The following is an 18780-nucleotide window of genomic DNA, read 5'->3' on the forward strand; positions in this document are numbered from 1 at the left end:
GAAGTCAAAGGTTAAGAAAATGGAAATGAGCATAATTATGCTAAGAAGCATGTTTGAGAAGTATTGATTTGATTGGAATCAAACGATTTGCTCTCTTTTCAGCTCGGCAGTCTAATGAAAGGGCTTGAAAGGAAAAGTGGTGGTTTTGAGGAATAAAAAAACCCCGTAACCTAACGCGCGCCGGTGCGAAGTAATCCTGCCTAATGCTTTCTTAATAATAATAGGTAGCCTGCCAGCACCGAGGGCGATACGCGCGGGACGCCCGAGCCGTGCAGCCTGCCTGGGTCGGCGGTGCCAGGGCATGGCATTTCCCGGCTCCCCGCTACCCCGCGACGCTGGCAGGCGGGCGCATCCCCCCGAGGCCCGGGAGCGAGCCAGCCTTTCCTCACCACCGCCCTTGCGGCCGCTTTCCCGGGAGGCGGCTGTCACCGGGACGGCGGGAGGGAGCCGGGCGAAGCCGCGGCCGGCTCGGCGCGGTGCACGGAGGGAGCGGGGAGGCGCACAGCGGTGCGCGGAGAGGAGGGGGGCAGCCCGAGCGGAGGTCCCTGCGCCGGCACAGTGCGGTTTTGAGGCTGGAGGGAGTTAGGGAGCGGGCTTGGGGAGTTCCCCGGCTGCCCCAGGAGCGTCCTTGCCGGGCGTACGGTAACGGGGAGCTAGCGCCGGGACACCGGAGAGCGAGCCCGGTCTGCAAAGCCCGGGGATAGTTTCCAGAGATTTTTGTGAAAGTCTTGTTTTAGGAGGATGTGATGTAAACTGATTAAGCGATAACTGTTGGCTTTCACATTGGCGCAACAAATGGCTAAAGAAGCAGAAAATGGGAGAAAGTAACGTCTCCCGCAACGCTGTAGTTCAGCGGCCAGCGATGCTCCTACAGTGGCACGGTGAATAAATAAATATGATTTAAGTTATTCCACAATTAGAAAGCATTGCAATTCAAAAGGACTGAAGTATTCATAAATTGTGAATGAAGATGGAAACAACGATAAGGCTTATGCAGTGATTGGATACAGTCCTGTAGCTTTTTGGCTGACACATTTTTTATTGTTTATATTTTGTTTGGCATATAAGTGTGATTGACTTAGATATGGATATTTTCAGCAAGTAAACGTGAGCTGCAGCGAAGCAAAGCTGGAAAAGAGTACTGTTGAGATACTTCTTCAGCAGAAAAAGTGAGTGCATGTAGGAAGCGTTATGTGTAACAGATACGCACATGCTTGCAGGTACACACATAGAAATAATTACTTACGGTGGAATCTGCAATTAGTAAAAATTAATTCTGTGTGGGCTGTCCATCCTGTGAGATTATTGACAAGCAATTAGACCTATGCACCAGAGTATAAACCTGAGAGAACAACTTGAGAAAGTGAATCGCACATTGGAAACATGCAAGTTTTTGCTACAACCTCTATTACAGTGGGTAGTTCATGTTGTTTCCTGCTCTAATGACATTTCCACTCCCCCCCCCCCCCCCCCCAGTGTTTGCTTATTAGACTCACAGATGTAATAGATTTCCTCATTCTTTACAAATCTATGTTAAAACACTGCACTCAGGTGTATATGAAAACATTGCACTTCTACAGCCGTAAATATAGGAAAGCAGTTCCTGGCTTTCATGTGTCGATAACTTCCCCATAATATTTTACAATCGTGCTGTGTCATGTGCCATGCAGAGACAGTTCGCATTTAGTGTTGCATACGTGGAACACAGTTGCAGCAAACTGTGTGTAGTTCAGAATCTTTCTATACCTGTTCGGAATGGTAAAGCCATTTTAAAAATCACCTTTCTTCTCCATAAATTAAAAATGAAGATTTCACTGGTAATGAGATTTCATACTTTGTATTATTTATTTATTTAAAGCAAAAGAGTGAGTTGCGACAGAGTTAAAATAGCAGTACCAAAATTGTTCTCTCTATTGTGTTCTCAGTCTCTAGGGCTCTTGCCATGCACGTTGACTGTGGTAGTGTATGCTCAGGGGAGAATATTTTGGTAAAAGTTCTAAACACAGAACACCTGTTTGAACTGAGCTCCTGGCAAAAGCAGTAGTTCAGTTTGTGCTGCAACGGTGCTGAAGCAGCTTTTAGATACAAATTTAAAGCCCAGAGTGCAGCCTTATGCTTTTAATGCTACCCATCACTCTTTCAGAAAAAAGTTGGTGGGTGTAAAATAACTCCAAGGAAGAAGACGACTTAACCAAATGCAGTTTAAATTTTGTTGGGGTCCTTTCCTCTCCTTCCCACAATACCTCTTTCCCCCTATTTTGGAACGAGTGGAAACTGCATTTATCTCTCTTGCTGAGGCGTGATAGGATGCAGTTACTGCAAGCGTTTAAGTGCTTGGTCTCTTGTGATATTTTTGCCGTGGTTTATTTTTATGTTATGGTGGTCCAGGAAACTCAGAATATGTTTTTCTTTCTATTTTTTTTCCTTCCCTCTCCTAGAATATGTTAAGCACAGAGAAGGGAAATTGAGCGCATGAAGTTTTCCCTATAAAATTCCTGAATTTCTTAGAGCAGGTGTATTTATTGTGTGCTCCTTAGCTCAAGCTTGCATGAACTGTTGCAAAGTTTATAAAGGTGAAAAATGGGAGAAGGGCACTGCATTTCCCCTTTACCTTTCACCAAAAGAAAACCTGGCCTATCTATCATCATTAGGTGACTCTTATTTTTTCCTTTATTTACAAGCTATACAGATGTTACACAATAACTTCCACCTTAATTTAAATTGGCAGTGCACAATGGTTCACCTGAACTATTTGATATGACAGTTGAAAATCTTACCTCCATAAATCACTTTATTGCAAGAGCAACTGTGGCACATGAGTAAGAACCACATAAAAAAATAATTTCAATATTGCCTGAATGAATATTAAGGGGTAAAAAAAAATCAAATTCTGTAGATGGCTTTTTAGGAGGTTTAGTGGGGAATGTGTGTGATTAATTGCAAATCTCCATTTAGGATCATTTTTATGGGCACTTCTTCTTGTCAAGTAATGTTTCATTTGAAAGGACTCCAGATGCACAATGAATCTCTCAAAGATCTCTGATAATATTGTTTTAGAACAGGGTGTTCTTTACTGTGTTTCTCCTTCACACTCTTTCACATATATTTTTACCTTTTGGACTTACTGATATTATGAAAGAAAAGCCTGAATTAAAAGTCACATTCCCCCTCTCCTATTATTTTATTTCATTTGCATTTTTTCCTTCATTCTCTGGAAAGGAAACATTTGACCACTGTAGACTGGAATTTGAAAAGTTCATTTTTCCTCTATAACATTTTCATAGATAAAATGCTGTAGGTTATTATTGCAAATGCTATGTACATAACCTGAAGACATAGCCATTCCAAAATAGTTTGTGTTGTTCTTAGAAATAGAAGAACGTTTTCTTTCTTAGAAAACTAGGTGTTCAATATTCTAGTAGCACAGAATATTTCCACATTAATTTAATTTCCATTTTCAGTCATGAATGCTGAAGTCTGTGTAGATATAGGGGAGGTTATTGTATTGGGGCAAAAATTAATTTCTACCAAAGCTCTTCAACCCCCTGCTTCACTCCACCTTTAGCCCCAGCTGTTAGAATTTTCAAGATCTGTAGTAGATCTGTTTTATTCAGTCTAAAATGAATTGTAAGGATTTAACACCGTGTAGTCTTTATGCTTATGTTAATTAAAAAAAAAAAAAAAGATAACATTTGAATACTTCTATTAAGATGACTTCTGTTGAAATAAAAATAAACTTTCTTTAGTAGTTATAATTGAGGGGGAAAAAAGCATGGCATCAGAAAGTGTATGAAGATAGGGAAGTCTTATCATGGGCTGTGGTTATTCAGAGCCGTATTGCCTTCCCACACAAAGAACAGATTGTGGTTTAACTCTTTCCATGGCCTAGTTTTATGTGCCAGTATAGTATCAGAATTGTTCAAATCTCTGCTGGAAACTACTAATCAGTTTAATTATTGCCTTTGTGGCTCTTTGTCAAGCATCAGACTGTAATGCAATCTTTTTATGTCCTGAATTATCTTCTGATATTGTCTTTCTTCTCTTTTTAGTTTATTATTTTATTATTTTATTTTAATTTTTTTTTAAATATATTTTTTCACCACCCTGCATGCTCTTTAGGTAATCTGCTTACAACTTTCCAGTTGTTTTCTGTTTGACTTGAGAATGGTTAGGGATAAGAGGTAACTAGATCTAATGGGCTTTTTTACCATTCAGGAAATTTTAAAGTTTGTTTGAAATTTGAAGATTTAAATACTAAATTCTTGGCCTGAAGCTTCTACAATGGCAGTCTGAACCCTGTATAATTGAGACCATTAGTTATACTTTCATCATTTTTACCTAATGGAGTTAATCAGCCTATTGATTAAACGTAATTCATTCCTTGTCTAGCAGCGTGGCTAAAATATTAGTTTGATAATTGTATTCTTGAATATAATTGTATAAAAGAGGTCCAGTTTTAGTTTGATTGCACTGTGCCACTCAGTATGATGAGCAATCTGCATGGTATTTAAAACTAAATTTGCTTGCACACAGGAAGAAAGATACCTCCCCTAAGGTCTCTCTTCCAAGCCAAAATACGGTAATGTTTGATAAGCAGATCACGCAGTTCAAACAGGGTATTTTCTCACAAAAAAAGAAGTTTTTGGAAAGGCCTATTTTAGATATTAACATGAATGTGTAGGATGGTACTTTAAGCAGACAAAATGAATTAATTTAATTGCTATAGGATGTACTTGTAGACAACAACTAAGCATTACCTCCTTAATGCAATCCGTATCGCTGCTAGGCAGAAGATAAGACTTGCAGGTGAAGCCAGATGTCAGAAAGGGATATTTTGGAACTGTAAATAAATTACATGGATTTCACAAAAGCAGCATTTCACCAGAGGTGCACTTGTAATGTCACTCTGCCACAGCAGGCAGAAACACGAAGAATGCAAAGTTTGTGCCAAGTTGCCATTTTTCATTGTACACCTTAGACTGATTTTTAAGGGGTTTAGAATAATTGCCACACTCATGTGATCAGTTAACAAATTAACTGACTTTGTGAAGCCTCAAAACTCACAGTGAAGCTGCCGGAAGAACATAAATGTGATTTTAGTTTTCAGTTTCATAAACTTTTATTTTACACAGATTGGGGGTGGTGGGAGGGAAGCCCAAAGAGCTGAAAGTATTGAAGCTTCTGTTCAGGATCTGTATACGACACACTGTGTCTTTTGCCTGCTTTTCCTTACCGTATACTGGTTTCTGTAGTTACCACCACTGGAATGGTGCTGTTTCAGTGCTGGAATGCTGGACGTTTGATAAGAAAATGGATCAAGTTTAATGGCGCATGCTCTTTGTGCCACCAGCAGTCTCTTGCTGAGAGCATGCTCCCAAAAGCGGGAACTGTGTGGCATTACACTGAGCATGTATATGCTTTGTGTTTCTGTGCCACAGAGAAGAGAAATGAACTGTGGCATTCTCCTCAGCCTTCTGAACATTTCTGCTCAGATTTTTTAAAACCGTATAGTGTCCTCTTTGTGCAATGGTACTTTTCTTGATGTTAGCCATTCACTGAGATATTTGAATGTTAGGAACAAAACATCTTGATAGTGTATCTTTTAAATGATGTTTCTGCAGCAGTGTGGGATGAAGTGAGGGGAGCCATACAAAATAAAATGTTCACATGGTTCTTTTGAAGAGAGAAATATTGGGAAAATGCAATTCTCTGTGTACTTTTTGTCTGCCGCCTGACAGCGGTAGTAATTGCATAAAAGGTGTTATGCAGAAATTTGCGTGAATTTTAAGTGTTTACCCTCTTTGTCTTGGATTTCACTTTAAAATTTTCAGAAACTTTGATTGATACTGCTTTGATTATGAGCATTTACTGACTCTGAGTTTTCTTCTTTTCTTTTTTTTTTTTTTCCCTCCACTTCTTTCCGCAGGATGAATTTCACCCGTTCATTGAGGCACTTCTTCCACATGTCCGTGCAATTGCCTATACTTGGTTCAACCTTCAGGCTCGAAAACGCAAGTACTTTAAGAAACATGAGAAACGAATGTCAAAGGACGAGGAAAGAGCAGTCAAGGATGAGCTACTCAGCGAAAAGCCTGAAATTAAACAGAAGTGGGCATCCAGGCTCCTGGCCAAGCTGCGCAAAGATATTCGCCAAGAGTTCCGGGAGGATTTTGTGCTCACGGTGACTGGGAAGAAGCACCCATGCTGTGTATTGTCCAATCCTGACCAGAAGGGTAAGATTAGGAGAATCGACTGCCTGCGACAGGCTGACAAAGTCTGGCGTCTGGATCTAGTCATGGTGATCCTGTTCAAAGGCATCCCCTTGGAAAGTACGGATGGAGAGCGGCTCATGAAATCCCCACATTGCACAAATCCAGCACTTTGCGTCCAGCCACATCACATAACAGTATCAGTCAAGGAGCTTGATTTGTTTTTGGCATACTACGTGCAGGAGCAAGGTAGGAAGCAGACTGTTGTTTCTGTGTTAGTATGTCAAACTCTGATTCCAAGTAGCCCTGTTTCCCCTATGGGCTGGCTTCCAGTGAAATGTTATTCTGCGGTCTATAGACGTAACGTGGGTACATATCCATATGTAAATCAGTATGTATACGTATATACAATCACACACACACACATTCCTACGCATCTGTGTAACTAACATGTATGTTTCATATACGTGCCTTGCTGTCTTTCAAGAGAGAGCGGGACATACCAAAGCAGTACCTTAGTTTCACTAAAGTTGCCTTTTATTTTTGTCAGAAAGTGGCAATATTAGAAAGCGTAGTTTTTCCAGCGGTGACTTCAGAAAACATTCTTCTTGTTTTTCAATATGGTGTTTTGTTTTTTTTGTTCCCCCAGTACTCTTAGTAACAGATGCAGGTATGTGCAATTGCTCAATCACAATAAATACTACAAATACTCATTACTGTCTGTAGTTACAAATAATCAAGAATTCATCCTTAGATTGATGAGCCTACTGTCATTTTGAAGAGGACTTGTAGTCTTTCTCATGTCTATAAAATAAAATAAAATACAGAAAAACTTTAGCACAGAAGTAGGTCTTTCTAGATACCATTTGCAGTCAGAATTACAATTTACAGTACTTAATATTTTATTCATACTTTACAGCACTAGCTTATCTTACCTATCCAAGCCTTAAAGCAAAGATCCAGGTTGGAATATTTTGAGAGAATTTTCCATGAAAAGTATATTTTCATAATCACACTTGAATACTTAATTTTATTTTGCAGGTAATTGAAATGTGAAAAATTGCAGGAACACTGTGGAAAAGGTTCTTAAACTTAGTTTTAGAGATTGAAAATAAAAACAGGGCTTCTAATAATGATGTATCAGGGAAGAAACTGCCAGTTACATATTCAGATAACAATAACTTTTTGGCATGTTCCCTGAAATAGTAGATGGCTGTAAGTAGATGGAGTTTTTTTCCTCTCATACTAAGCCTTCTGAAATGCTTTTTCTATGTGAGGGGTTATTTTGGTTCTTTCTGGTAATTATACCACCCTCTAGACAACTTTCTGTTGCTGACTGATCAGCAGGAATAGAGCATTTATTTTTTAGCCACAGATCTCAACTAATGAAAGTTTGTGTGGCCGCAGATGGTGGGCCATTTCACAACTTGGCCTGGAAGCAGGCAAAAATGGCCTGCAGAAGGTCAAATGGCAGACTGTTATATGATGCCTGATACATAACTGCAGTATTTAACTGAAAAACAAGCGGAATGGATTTTGTTAGTAACAAAAAGTTAAAATTGCACGTTTTCATTCAGTGTGTACTCATCCTTTCAAAGAACAGATAACACGAAACAACCTTTTTGTTTACAGTGAATTGATCTTTTAGCATTTACTCATACAAGTGGAGCACTATGTGTATGTGAATGTATAAATAGGGTTCAATTTTTTTGATTATTTATCATGAAAAAAAAATGTTCCATTGTGTTTTATTTATTTTTTTTTAAATTTCCCTGCTTGTATTTTTTATACTTTTTCTCTCCACAGCAGTAAACACCACTGTAGATGTTTTGCAGCGACTATAAGTAGCTGCAGAGTCTGGTAAATCTAATCCCCAATAACACAGAAAGATTTCTTTGATAGCATTAAACAAAATAGCTTAACTACAAACAATTTGTACCTGTAAACTCCTTTTGTGAAGAGAAATTCAAATGATACTTCGAATGCATTTATTGCAAGACGTAGCTTACTGGTTAATTCTAATGGATTTACCTCTCTCTAAAAGTCAGAACTACAAAGGGAGGCGAAGCTGTTTAAGTAGCTCTTAAGCCAAAGAAGCTGGGGTCAGAGTACCCTTAGACACTGTCGACTTTTAGTTGCTGGAAGCCAGTAACTTGAAATGGGAAGAGGAATTGCAGGGCATAGCTAATACTCATTTAAATAGATTGAGAATATTAGTTTATTTAAAACACTTGTTTAACCAGAAATTAGTAAGATAAGCATGCTGTAATATTATAACTTTCAAAGTTATACTCTATTACTTTGACAGTATACTGGAAGGTGAAGCTGGCTAATTTCTGTATATGAAGTCACCCTCAGTAGACCCTTTTGTTTATTGTAAACTGCATATATTTTGTATGTGTCTTGCTGTTCACAGTAAATCTTCCATTAGCATCTGTTGGCTATTTTCTTGAAGAAGTCATATTAAGTTATCTTTATATTTTTTTCCCCCCATTTTGTCAAACATGGATTCTCTGTCCTCATTGAAAGCAGGTTAATTGTGGCACTTTGTGGTGCACTTGATTAAGAGCACAAGGCTTTACAAAAGATAAGCATGAAGTCGACCAAAATGCTGCATTATACACACGCTGTTTAGTTTTTTATTTCTCTTTTAGAACATATAAACCCGCCTAATGGTATCACATAAAAACTAAGAAGAAACATAGAAATAATTAAATCCCTGAATGAAATATGAAGAAGGAATTAGCGCATAAAATGAATAAAGGGGCCAAGTAGTTTGTTTTTTTTGTTGCTTTAAAAAAGAAGATTAGGGGAAAAAAGAGGAGGAAGGATAGTTTGAGTGCCAGTGATGGTTGCCAGTGGCACCAGGATTGGCATCAGACCTTCTTTGTTTAGCCTAGGATGCCTGTGATTTGTTGGTTGGCATCCGCATTGCAGTGCAGAGTAATGTTACAATATATTGACAATTTCCAGATCAAGAAGTGTCAATAATCCTTTCAGTTCTTAATAAAAAGAGCTTCTACTTCCATGCCTGCCTACAAAGAAGAAATAAGGACCAACTTCCGAAGTTGACTAACTTCATCTGGTTCTACTTTTCGCTCATCTCCCTCAAAATTCAGCATCTTCTCCCCCCATCCATTCTTTTTCTGCTATCCTCATGTGCTTTATGAAGAAAAAAAAAATAAATAGAAAAAGGGGCTTGACATGGGTTGCAAAGCTGCTTCTTTGACTGAAATGAAGGAAGAAAATGGGAAATACTGTGATCAGTGTTTAACATCAAAGTAACTCTTAATCATAACACCCTTCTACGGTGCTCTGCTTGTTGTGTGCATCAGGTCCACCCCCCCCTCCCCCCACCCCGAATTTTTAGAAAGCCCCAAACTTGAAAATAGCATGAACACTGTTTCTATTGACAAAAATGCCTTTTCTTGTTTTTTTTTTTTTTTTTTTTTTTTCCTTCTGTCAGGCATCAGAGAGTGTCTATCATTTGGTATGAAACACATCTCAAATCCGTAAAATCATTTGATGGTATTTGATTCAGTGCAGTGCTTATGCTGTGTTTCCGTTGCTACAAGAACCGCCATTTTGTTTGTCGAGTGCCAGGAGAGGGGGGAAAAAAAAGGCAGACAATGTGCTTGATGCCAATAATGGTTGCCAGTGGCACCGAGGTTGGCATCAGACCCTCTTTGTCTAGTTGCTGAATGCCTTTGATTCGTTGGTTGGCATCCGCATTGCAGTGGGCACATTGGAAAGTTTTTGACAATCAGTGAATGAAAGCTGCAGTAGTTGTTTGCTGCAACAGAACCCAGATAATATAAATCCCTTCTTCTGGTAGATGTTTTACTTGCTCTTACAATGGCTAATAATAAAAAAAAAATAGTTAAAAATTGCCTTGCTGTTTTTCTAAACCATAAAATATCTACAGCAATGTGCCTCATCTGCAGAATTCCTAATCCCCGCATCATCTCTGCTGTTTTTTTTGCAGCACAAATAAAATACAAACTTGATGCTAGCACATACTGAATGAAGCATAGCAGACCTTGAGAAATTCTTTAGGAGTTTAAAGGGCTGAAGCAATAGTACATATAAATGCTAAACATTTGTAAGTGTTTTTAATGCATGTGCCTCTTGGAGTACATTTCTCCCATCAGTCATGTTGCTGTTTACACTTTCTTTTGTCCTTGTGTAAAAGTGATATAATTGGGGGAGCCCGTATCACCAGCTGTTAATAAACTCTGAAGTTGAGGGAGGGGAGGATCTTTTAAACTATCCAAGAAGGAGGGCAGAAAATAGATGCAGATGTCCTTAGTCTGATACTGTTCAGGCACTCTTGTCTTTTTAACTTCTTAAATCATTAAGATGCTGCCACAGTTCCAGCTGCATGACTTTGTTACCAGGAAATCAGCAAACAAACTAAATAATTTCTGTTGGAAGTTCCTAGATAGTTAGCATTACTATTGCTTTCCGGTTAACTGCTATTATCTCATTAATTAATAAGAAGGATTAGCAGCTCTACCCAAAGGGCTGCATAGAAGGAAGCCTGGCCTATGTGAATCGCCAGGCTGTGTTCTGTTTCTTAGAGACGGGGGGGGGGGGGGGGGGGGGGTAGGGGGAGATGCAGAAAAAAATCCCCAACCCAAAAAACAACAAGGGAAAGGAAGAGAAAGAAGAATAGGGAAAGAGGGAGGGCTGGTTTCTGCAGCCAAGGTAGGGGAGAACTCTTTGTGCGGGAGGACCCTGTGCTGCGCTGCCAGGATGTTGGCAGGTGCCCCGTGCTGGCTGCAGGCTGGTGCTGCCTGCGCACCATGTCTCCCACCGCAGCCGTGCGGGCAAGGGGCGCAGGCCACCCGATTTCGGGTAGTGTGCTTCGTACTGATGATAAGTACCCTTTCAGATAGTCCCAGTAGCAGGGCGTGGGGTGCCGCATTTGTGTTGATCTGAAACTGGTTTGCTTTCCCCTAGCTGAATGCCAGCAAACTGGTAAATGTTAACCAAACTGGGATACCAGTTTCTCACCTAAGTCCTGGCAACATGTGTGCACTGTCTTACTTTCAAAAATGTGTCCTCCTTCCAGGAGGAATGATATTTTTTCTTTCAAATGCGATATATCTGAATTGCAGGAGTGGGTGGGTAAGCTCTCGGTGTACCAGCTGTTTGATCTTTTTATTAAGCTTTTTGAATTCTGTGAATTTGTTTCTATAGGGAGATCAAATCTTGAAATAGGTTGGTGGTGTCATTTTCATGTTATACTTTAGTTTTTATCTTGTAGGTATAGGAAATGGATGATACAGTCATATTATAATAATACTTTTCATATTTGAAAATTATAAGGAAAATTGTTTTGGTTATTTTTCTGTGATAACAAGAAATTCCACTTAAAATCACAATCAAAATGATGTTTTAAGCAGTCTCCTGTCTGTGTAAGTCTTTTAATGGTCGTATGTCCAAATGTCACACCACCCAGATGGATTTTGGATGAGGGTTTGCATTTCTGCTGTGCACTGATGCTTCCACCACTTCATTCAGTTAATAAAAAAAATAATGGCCTTAGAATAATCAATCAATCCATTGAATTGCTGATTGTTCCTACTTCCATTAATTTTAATGATTTGCCTCCTTCTGAATACTTTACCTGGAAACACACAGTAGAACATTTTACCTGTTTTGCAGAAAGATATGTCAAAGTACAGGGTGATTTGCTGGAGTTTACACAAATTATTAGTTACGAATTATTAGTTACACTAGGAACAACAGGAAATAGGGCTTATTACTGCCTGTACTTACAGGCATTTAGGTGCTCTAGGAGCTTGTTACATAGTGAAATGGCGTGCTGATCCCTTGCATCGAGTCTCAATTTTGAATCAGAAAGCCGGTGCAAAAGCAAAAGTATGAGTTTATAATTTATCTATCTGCTCTTGTATGAGAAGAGCTTTTTGTAGTTTAAGCATCTGATAGGGAATAATAAATCCTTTTAAGACTTTGCATTACTTTGAGCAATTCCAGTCTATTCAGGCATGCAGAAAACATAATTTTTAGAAAACTTTTTGTGTCAACTGAAAATGACACTGTTTTGATTTATTGTCTAGTTTTCTAATGTAAAATTTTGAATCAACTGCTTTGTCGAGTATCTCTATTGTGCTGAAAATTACAGGCAGAAGACAATTGTCATTGGGAGATGGAGGTTAATTTGGTATGTGTATAACAATGTTTTTCAGTTGATGATTGTAGATGCTTTGTTTATGAAGATGTAGGATATTAAAACATTAGAAAAGGTCACCCATCAGTTTTCTGTTTCCAGAATGTGTATGCGTGAATTGACATTTGGACAATAGATCTGAAGAATTCAAAAATGTATATTTTTTTTAAAATTTTAGTTTCCCTCAGAGCAAAGTTATGGGTTTTATGGCAGGTTCATGAGAAAGAAGAGGAAATTTTCCATATTTAATTTTAACTGTTGCAGTTAGGAATTAAATATATATACATTTTAGAAAGGAGCTTTTATCTCTTTCTTACCTGATGCACCAAGGGGAGTAATTTTCACAGGGTTAAATTAATTGTGTTTAAGACAAAAGAGACTACGGTTAAATAAATTCTGTGCAACCAGCTGAAAATTTAGAGGCCAGTGTTAATTTATGAATGACATTCATATTGACAGCAAGAAGCTATAAAGTAAAGAAAAGAATGGGAAAGAAAATGGAAGATTCCTGCTTCATGGTAGTCTCAGACAGAACAATGCTGGGAACAAAAAAAAAATGCCTAAAAACTATAAATAAAGCCACTAATTCATAAAGGAAATGCTTCAAATAACAGCAGTGATTTATGGTTTAAATTTCTTAATTTTCATGCATATTGAATTCATTGTAGCTGTGAAAACTTCATTAAAATAATTAAACACTAAATACCACTGCAGGTTGGATTTTAAAGTTAATTGCATAAGAGTGCTCTCATGTCTGCTGCTTTTTCTAGCTTTCCCTTCTTCTCTGCTTTTCCTATTTTTCTTCCTCCCTGCTGCTAGCATAGTAATGTAGACGTCTCAAGGACTGGTGGCCCTCCAAAGCTCTGGTCCTTGGAGCAGCATAGCCAAGCACAAGCACTGCCAAGCACAGTAATTCAAGAGGCTTCCTAAAGCGTTACGTTACAGTCTCAACAGCAAAGTGGTACATTGATTTGCTGTAATCACTCGGGTTGGGGTGATCTCAAGATCAAGTTAAATGGCTAACTTGACTGAATAGCTGCTCTTTTTGTTGTGGGGTGGAAAAGAAATCCCTTATCTGGAGACACTTTCCAGATGCTAAGTGAATGTGAAAAAGGAATGCCTGTGTGATTAGCCAGTTTGTTAGACAGATGTCAAAACAAGATGTCATTCATTATAGCAAGGTTTCATGATTTTACTCTGTCTCTCCTTTTATCTATCTGTCTGTCTGTCTTTCTATCTATCTATCTATCTATCTATCTATCTATCTATCTATCTATCTATCTATCTATCTATCTATCATCTGTCTATCTATCTCTGGTAGAACTTCTAGAAGCAGTTGCTAAAAACCTGGCTCAGGGCAGTGAAGCCTTGATTATAAGAGGTTTGAAAGGCTCAGAACCTAAAGGGGAAGTAAATTTTAGATCATTAGCTTTGTCTAAGAGAAAAGTGTTGATTTGGGTGTGTATATTGTACTGTCTGGGAGCAGCTAGTTGCATATGAAGCTGGGAACATTCTTCTATCACAGCCTCCCTCCATCTTTTTATTTAAAAAGATTGCTTTCTTACACTGTCCCCCACCAAAGCCTCCTTTTAGAGAAGTTCTTTCTTTTCTGAAATACATAGTGCTTTTTAAAATGTAAATAAATACATTTCTTTAGCAGTTTCTCAGGAGTCTCATTATTGGTGTGTGACTTTTGTTCTAGGTTTTTTCACAGCCGGTGGGAGATGGGCACTTCAGACTTGGCTTTTGTGGAGAATTCTGTATGAGGAAGGGCTGATAGACTAAAGTGTAGGCATCAGTAATAGCATTTCAAATATTTTTAACCAGCCTGAGGACTAAAGCTTTTGCCTTCGTGTCCCATGACTCCTTTGTTTTACACCCCTCTTGCCCCTATGCCTTTCCTGAAGTCAAAAAGGCATCTTAAAATTATAAGGACTTTGAAGTAATTTTAATGTTAGTTTCTTCCTTACTAATGGTGTCTAGGGCCTTTTAAACTACATTTTTACTCTAAGAAAAAGAACTGAAATAAGGAGAAGTTGCTGTGGTATGGCACTGGGGAAAGCACAGTGCAAAAGTTTGTCTGAAGTCCATTCAACCATTAAATGTTCTTTTCCCTCTGAGAAACCTTGCACTTTTAAAGAGTAAACACCTATTTCTAAAGCAGAAGGGGAACTTTTATGTTTTCTAGTGTCCTTCCATAAAGGCATCTTCACTAAAGGCATCTCTGTGGCTTCAAGTGGGCTTTTAATTATTTCCCTCCTGAAATAAATACACGTAGAAATTGAACAAAGCTGTTCCCCTTTTCTTTCTTAGAGAGTTAACAGGAAAGACAAATGCAAAAATGAACAGTTAGTTCGTTTCGCTTGAGAAACTCGCTGTGTCTGTTCAGAAATCAGGAATAAAGATAAGTTTTCTGATGTTGTTTTGACGGAAATGCTGTCTGTGCACATGTAAGTATATTCTATAGTATTTGAAGACATTTGACAATTGTGAATTTTAAACATTTGTGTCTTGAACATATTTCTTACATGTTTTCCCAATCTTAAAAGTTGTAGTGATCTGAATTACTTTGCATATTTTCATAAAGGATAAACAAGTGAAAGATAAGTATGAACTATTTACCTTAAAACTAGTGTTGCATTTTAATTTTTAGTTATCTTTCTGTATCATTCACAGTTTTCTGAGAATATGTCAGAGGATTTAGGCATTTTTCTTTAAAACAGAAACACAGAAATGTGCGCACATTAGACTCTAGTAATTATAAACTCCATGTCTTTAGAAATTAAATATAATGAAAATATTTACAGAGTATATATTTTTCACTTGAGAATTACATTGGCCTAAAATGCCGGATCATTTTCAACCTTTTTTGATGAAGCGACTGACAAGGAAATGCTGGATTTTCTTAGAAGATTATTAAGGAAGTGCCTTGTGCCTGAGAGATAGCAAGTATATTTACTGCAGCATCGGTTTTCCATTGCATGATTAATGCCATTGAAAATGATGCCAGGCTTCTTGAAACGATGACTACACTCCAGTGTCCCTCATTTAAAAGACTGAAAATATCTGTTAGTCAAGACAACTTGTATTTTATTATTCTGACATCTGCAGTTTCTGGATGGATTACCTTAAATTTGTTATGCCATGTTAAAAGACATGTTTTATGAGGCTGGCCTTAGCTCCTGGCCTTAGTGTCAAGAACCCTGCTATGTGGATGCAACATGTCTTGTTAGGTTTAATTGACCAAAGCCGATTTGTTAAAACAATTCATTTGTGCTGTAACTCATGCCCAGGCCAAGTTGCTACCTGAATCTCTTGACCTTGACTTGTCTGGGTCATGAAATGGCTGCGAGCTGCTTGACCTCTCCATTGTTCAGCAGCTGCGACACTTCCTCCAGTTCTTTGCAGTAATCACTGACAAGAAGACCTCGGCCCTGAATTTACACCCCAGTGGGTTCTGTGGTGCTCTTCTGGAGCAGCAAGTGTCCTTCCTTGGACGTGCTGTGATGTTGCCACCTTTTGTCTGCTGACAGCAGTGGGGACAACTTGACGGCCCTCTGTAGTGGAAGAGGTGGAGGGAGGATTTCTAGGGGCTGGAGGAAACTCTGTCTTCTATCAGGCTGCAGTGCATTTCTCTTCTGTTGGGGTGCACGGGTTTGCTACATTTTTCAAGGGCAAATGCCTTCACTCTTAGCCCTGTTTCACTGTGAGCATTGTTTGAGTGGAATGTACTGGGAAGAAGGTTCTGCTTTGAAAATATTTTGTAATGAAAATGTAACGTGTATGCACACTGCTTAGATTTTCAAGTGATGCACACTGCTTAGATTTTCGAGAAATGAGCAGTCAGAATCATTTCTTGACATGAAATGGAGGAGCAGTTTTGTCTTCTCCCTTTTTTTTGGGTGGTTTTTTTTTTTTTTCCCTTCTTTTCTTTTTGTGAAATGCTTTGTTTCTAGGGAAAAATACTTGTCCTTAAGAATTACTTTTGGTGAGGGGGGAACACACTGGCCCCACATCCCGACAGGCTGCCTACTGTCAGTGTCCCTGATGCTAATGTGAGCTTCTTGCTGTAGGCTTTGTGCATCCTGTAATTACCTACAATTTGACTGGTAGGACAGTTTAGTTTTTTGAGATGGGTATTATGCCTAATCATCTGCTGCATTGTGCTGTGGCTTTAGGAAGTCATGCCTTTTGAAATCAGTGACTGGATCTGCTGAAAAACTGATGGCATGATACAGCCTTGCTGGGTTAAGAAAGCTCATATGCTAGTACTGGTAATGTTCTAAATGAAATGAATTTCTAATCCAGTGGTCAACAGATCATTGATATGTCCGTAACGTAAGGTTTAGCCTGAAAGCCTTGCTCACATGAGTATATATAGTCAATCAAATCGACTTAATTTAAAACATATTTTCCTTCACAACACTATGCACTGATTTTGCAGTATATCAGGTTTGTATTTCCACAGTCCACCTGATTTCTGTGTTGACTTTCTTTTTTAAGAGAAAAAGTACCAGATTGTATATGTACATGCAGCATGCATGTGCACTTGAAAACCACCAAACCTTTTCTTCCAGTGTGAAACTCCACAATCTAGGTGTGAGTTTTAATTGTGGTTATATAGTTCCTTTGAAGGAAGAGGGTGGGAATGCTGACGCAAGAAGCTTGAATGCTGTCACTGTGATGATAATGTAAAGTATGACTCAATGTTTAGATGTAAGGAGTTTAAAATCCTTGTCCTGGTCCCCAGCCCTGCATCAGCTCCCCAGGTGACGGCTGTCAGGTTGGTTAGTTTCTCGTGCCTCCGGTCCCACGGAGAGAGAACACCACTCACGTCAGCGAGGGTTGCAAAATACTGAGATGCGCACTGGCTAAAAAGTTATAACCCTTCCTGTATTTCACTGCAAGCAAAATCCGTGTGCCGGTGGGCTCTGCTCTGTAAAGAAATGTCTTACCGGGTTTTCTCATGCCCGGACAAAAGAAACTTGCCCAAGCAGGGAGGGCCGGCACAAAGCATTCCTCCACCGCAAGCCCTGCGGTGGTACAGCTCTGTGGGAGAGGGCGTCAAAGAGGAACTGTGCAGCAGCAGGGTCGGCACACCACAGGACACCAGGTCTGTGGTGGGAGCACTCCTCAGGTCACCCCTGCTTCAGTCTGCAGAAGCCTGGGGCAGGGCTGGCCTCGATGCCACTGTGGTGCAGGGGTTTTTGTCTGCTCAGAGAGCTGCCTGAGTTTTCTTGCCCTGTGACAGTGAAGAGGAAAAATGTTTTAGACAGAAAGATGAAAGAAACAATCATCATGGGCAGTTACATGTATGCTCATCCAGCTGGCTCACCATGGAGGAGGCACCTGCAGTGCCTGCAGGGATGGCCTTTGAGCTCAGTCTGGTTCTCTATCCCTTGCTCTGCTCTCAGCCTACGGATTTTAGTCTGGTGGGACAGTAGCTCAGATCAGACCACAACAGTATGGGAGAAGGATCGATGATCAGGAGTTTGGACTGAGTGCAAGACGAAACCCAAGCTAATGTAACAGTGTGCTTGTGTCTGGAATATGTTGGTCATCCTGTTTCATCTCCCAGATGTGGGCAGGTCTGGTTTGTAAGGCAGCTGCAGGGGAGACCTTTGGTTTATAAGGCATTAGTCCAGGGTCTTGTATTGGAGGGCCTCCCTTTGCCTGAACCCCCTGCTAGTTGTATTAAAACTCTCCTAAATGCTTCATTAGTAACTTGTGCTTTTTGGACCCAGTGTGCCATTTACTTTTACTCTTTAAGTCATTACTTTCCTCATCCCTTCCTCTGTGATGATAATTCAGTGTTGGTAGTGAGCCAGCTACAACATCAACACCTACAAAATTACTATGTTTACTTCTCAGAGTGGGAAGTGACATTAATTTACAAAAATGAGAAGTCTGTTCATACACTTTCCCCAGGTGACAATGAAACAGTGCAGTCTACAGCTAAACAAGGGTTAACATAAAAGTTATTCTATTGTTTATCTTCCAGTTAAAGAATAACCAGCTTGTGCAGAAAGGAGAATTGGAAATTTGATGAAGCTGTCTAGATTCAGACATGTAACTTAAAGTAATCTATATAATGTTGTGATTTTACCATATATTCATTCATAGGTGAGTTTTCTGCCTGCAGTTCAGTCATCACCATTATGTTGTAGTCATGGACTTTTGGTTTTATTTATTTATGAGGGATATTTTTTTTAAAAGCTATGTGTAATTACTTTGTGTGGCTTAATTGTTGGTGGGGGTTTTTTTGGGTCTTTTTTTTTTTTTTTTTAGTTAGGGCAACATACCACATTTTTACACAGTGCATAAGAATTTTTTTCTGCATTTTGACTATAGTGAGGAGTGCTGGTATGTTTTAAA

General features: G+C 39.2%; 1 protein-coding gene across 10 annotated transcripts in view; it reads left to right on the top strand.

Annotated features, from left to right (window-relative positions):
• NFIB (nuclear factor I B) overlaps window positions 1-18780 on the top strand; it is a 176825-nt gene that overhangs the window by 7321 nt on the left and 150724 nt on the right. For all 10 annotated transcript variants that reach the window (XM_065661064.1, XM_065661063.1, XM_065661066.1 and 7 more), the window contains exon 2: window positions 5927-6458. In XM_065661064.1, coding sequence (XP_065517136.1) covers window positions 5927-6458 — 532 coding nt within the window. The remainder of the gene's footprint in view (window positions 1-5926; window positions 6459-18780) is intronic.

This window comes from Lathamus discolor, chromosome Z (assembly GCF_037157495.1).
Source record: "Lathamus discolor isolate bLatDis1 chromosome Z, bLatDis1.hap1, whole genome shotgun sequence".
In the NCBI taxonomy this organism is placed as follows: Eukaryota; Metazoa; Chordata; class Aves; order Psittaciformes; family Psittacidae; genus Lathamus; species Lathamus discolor.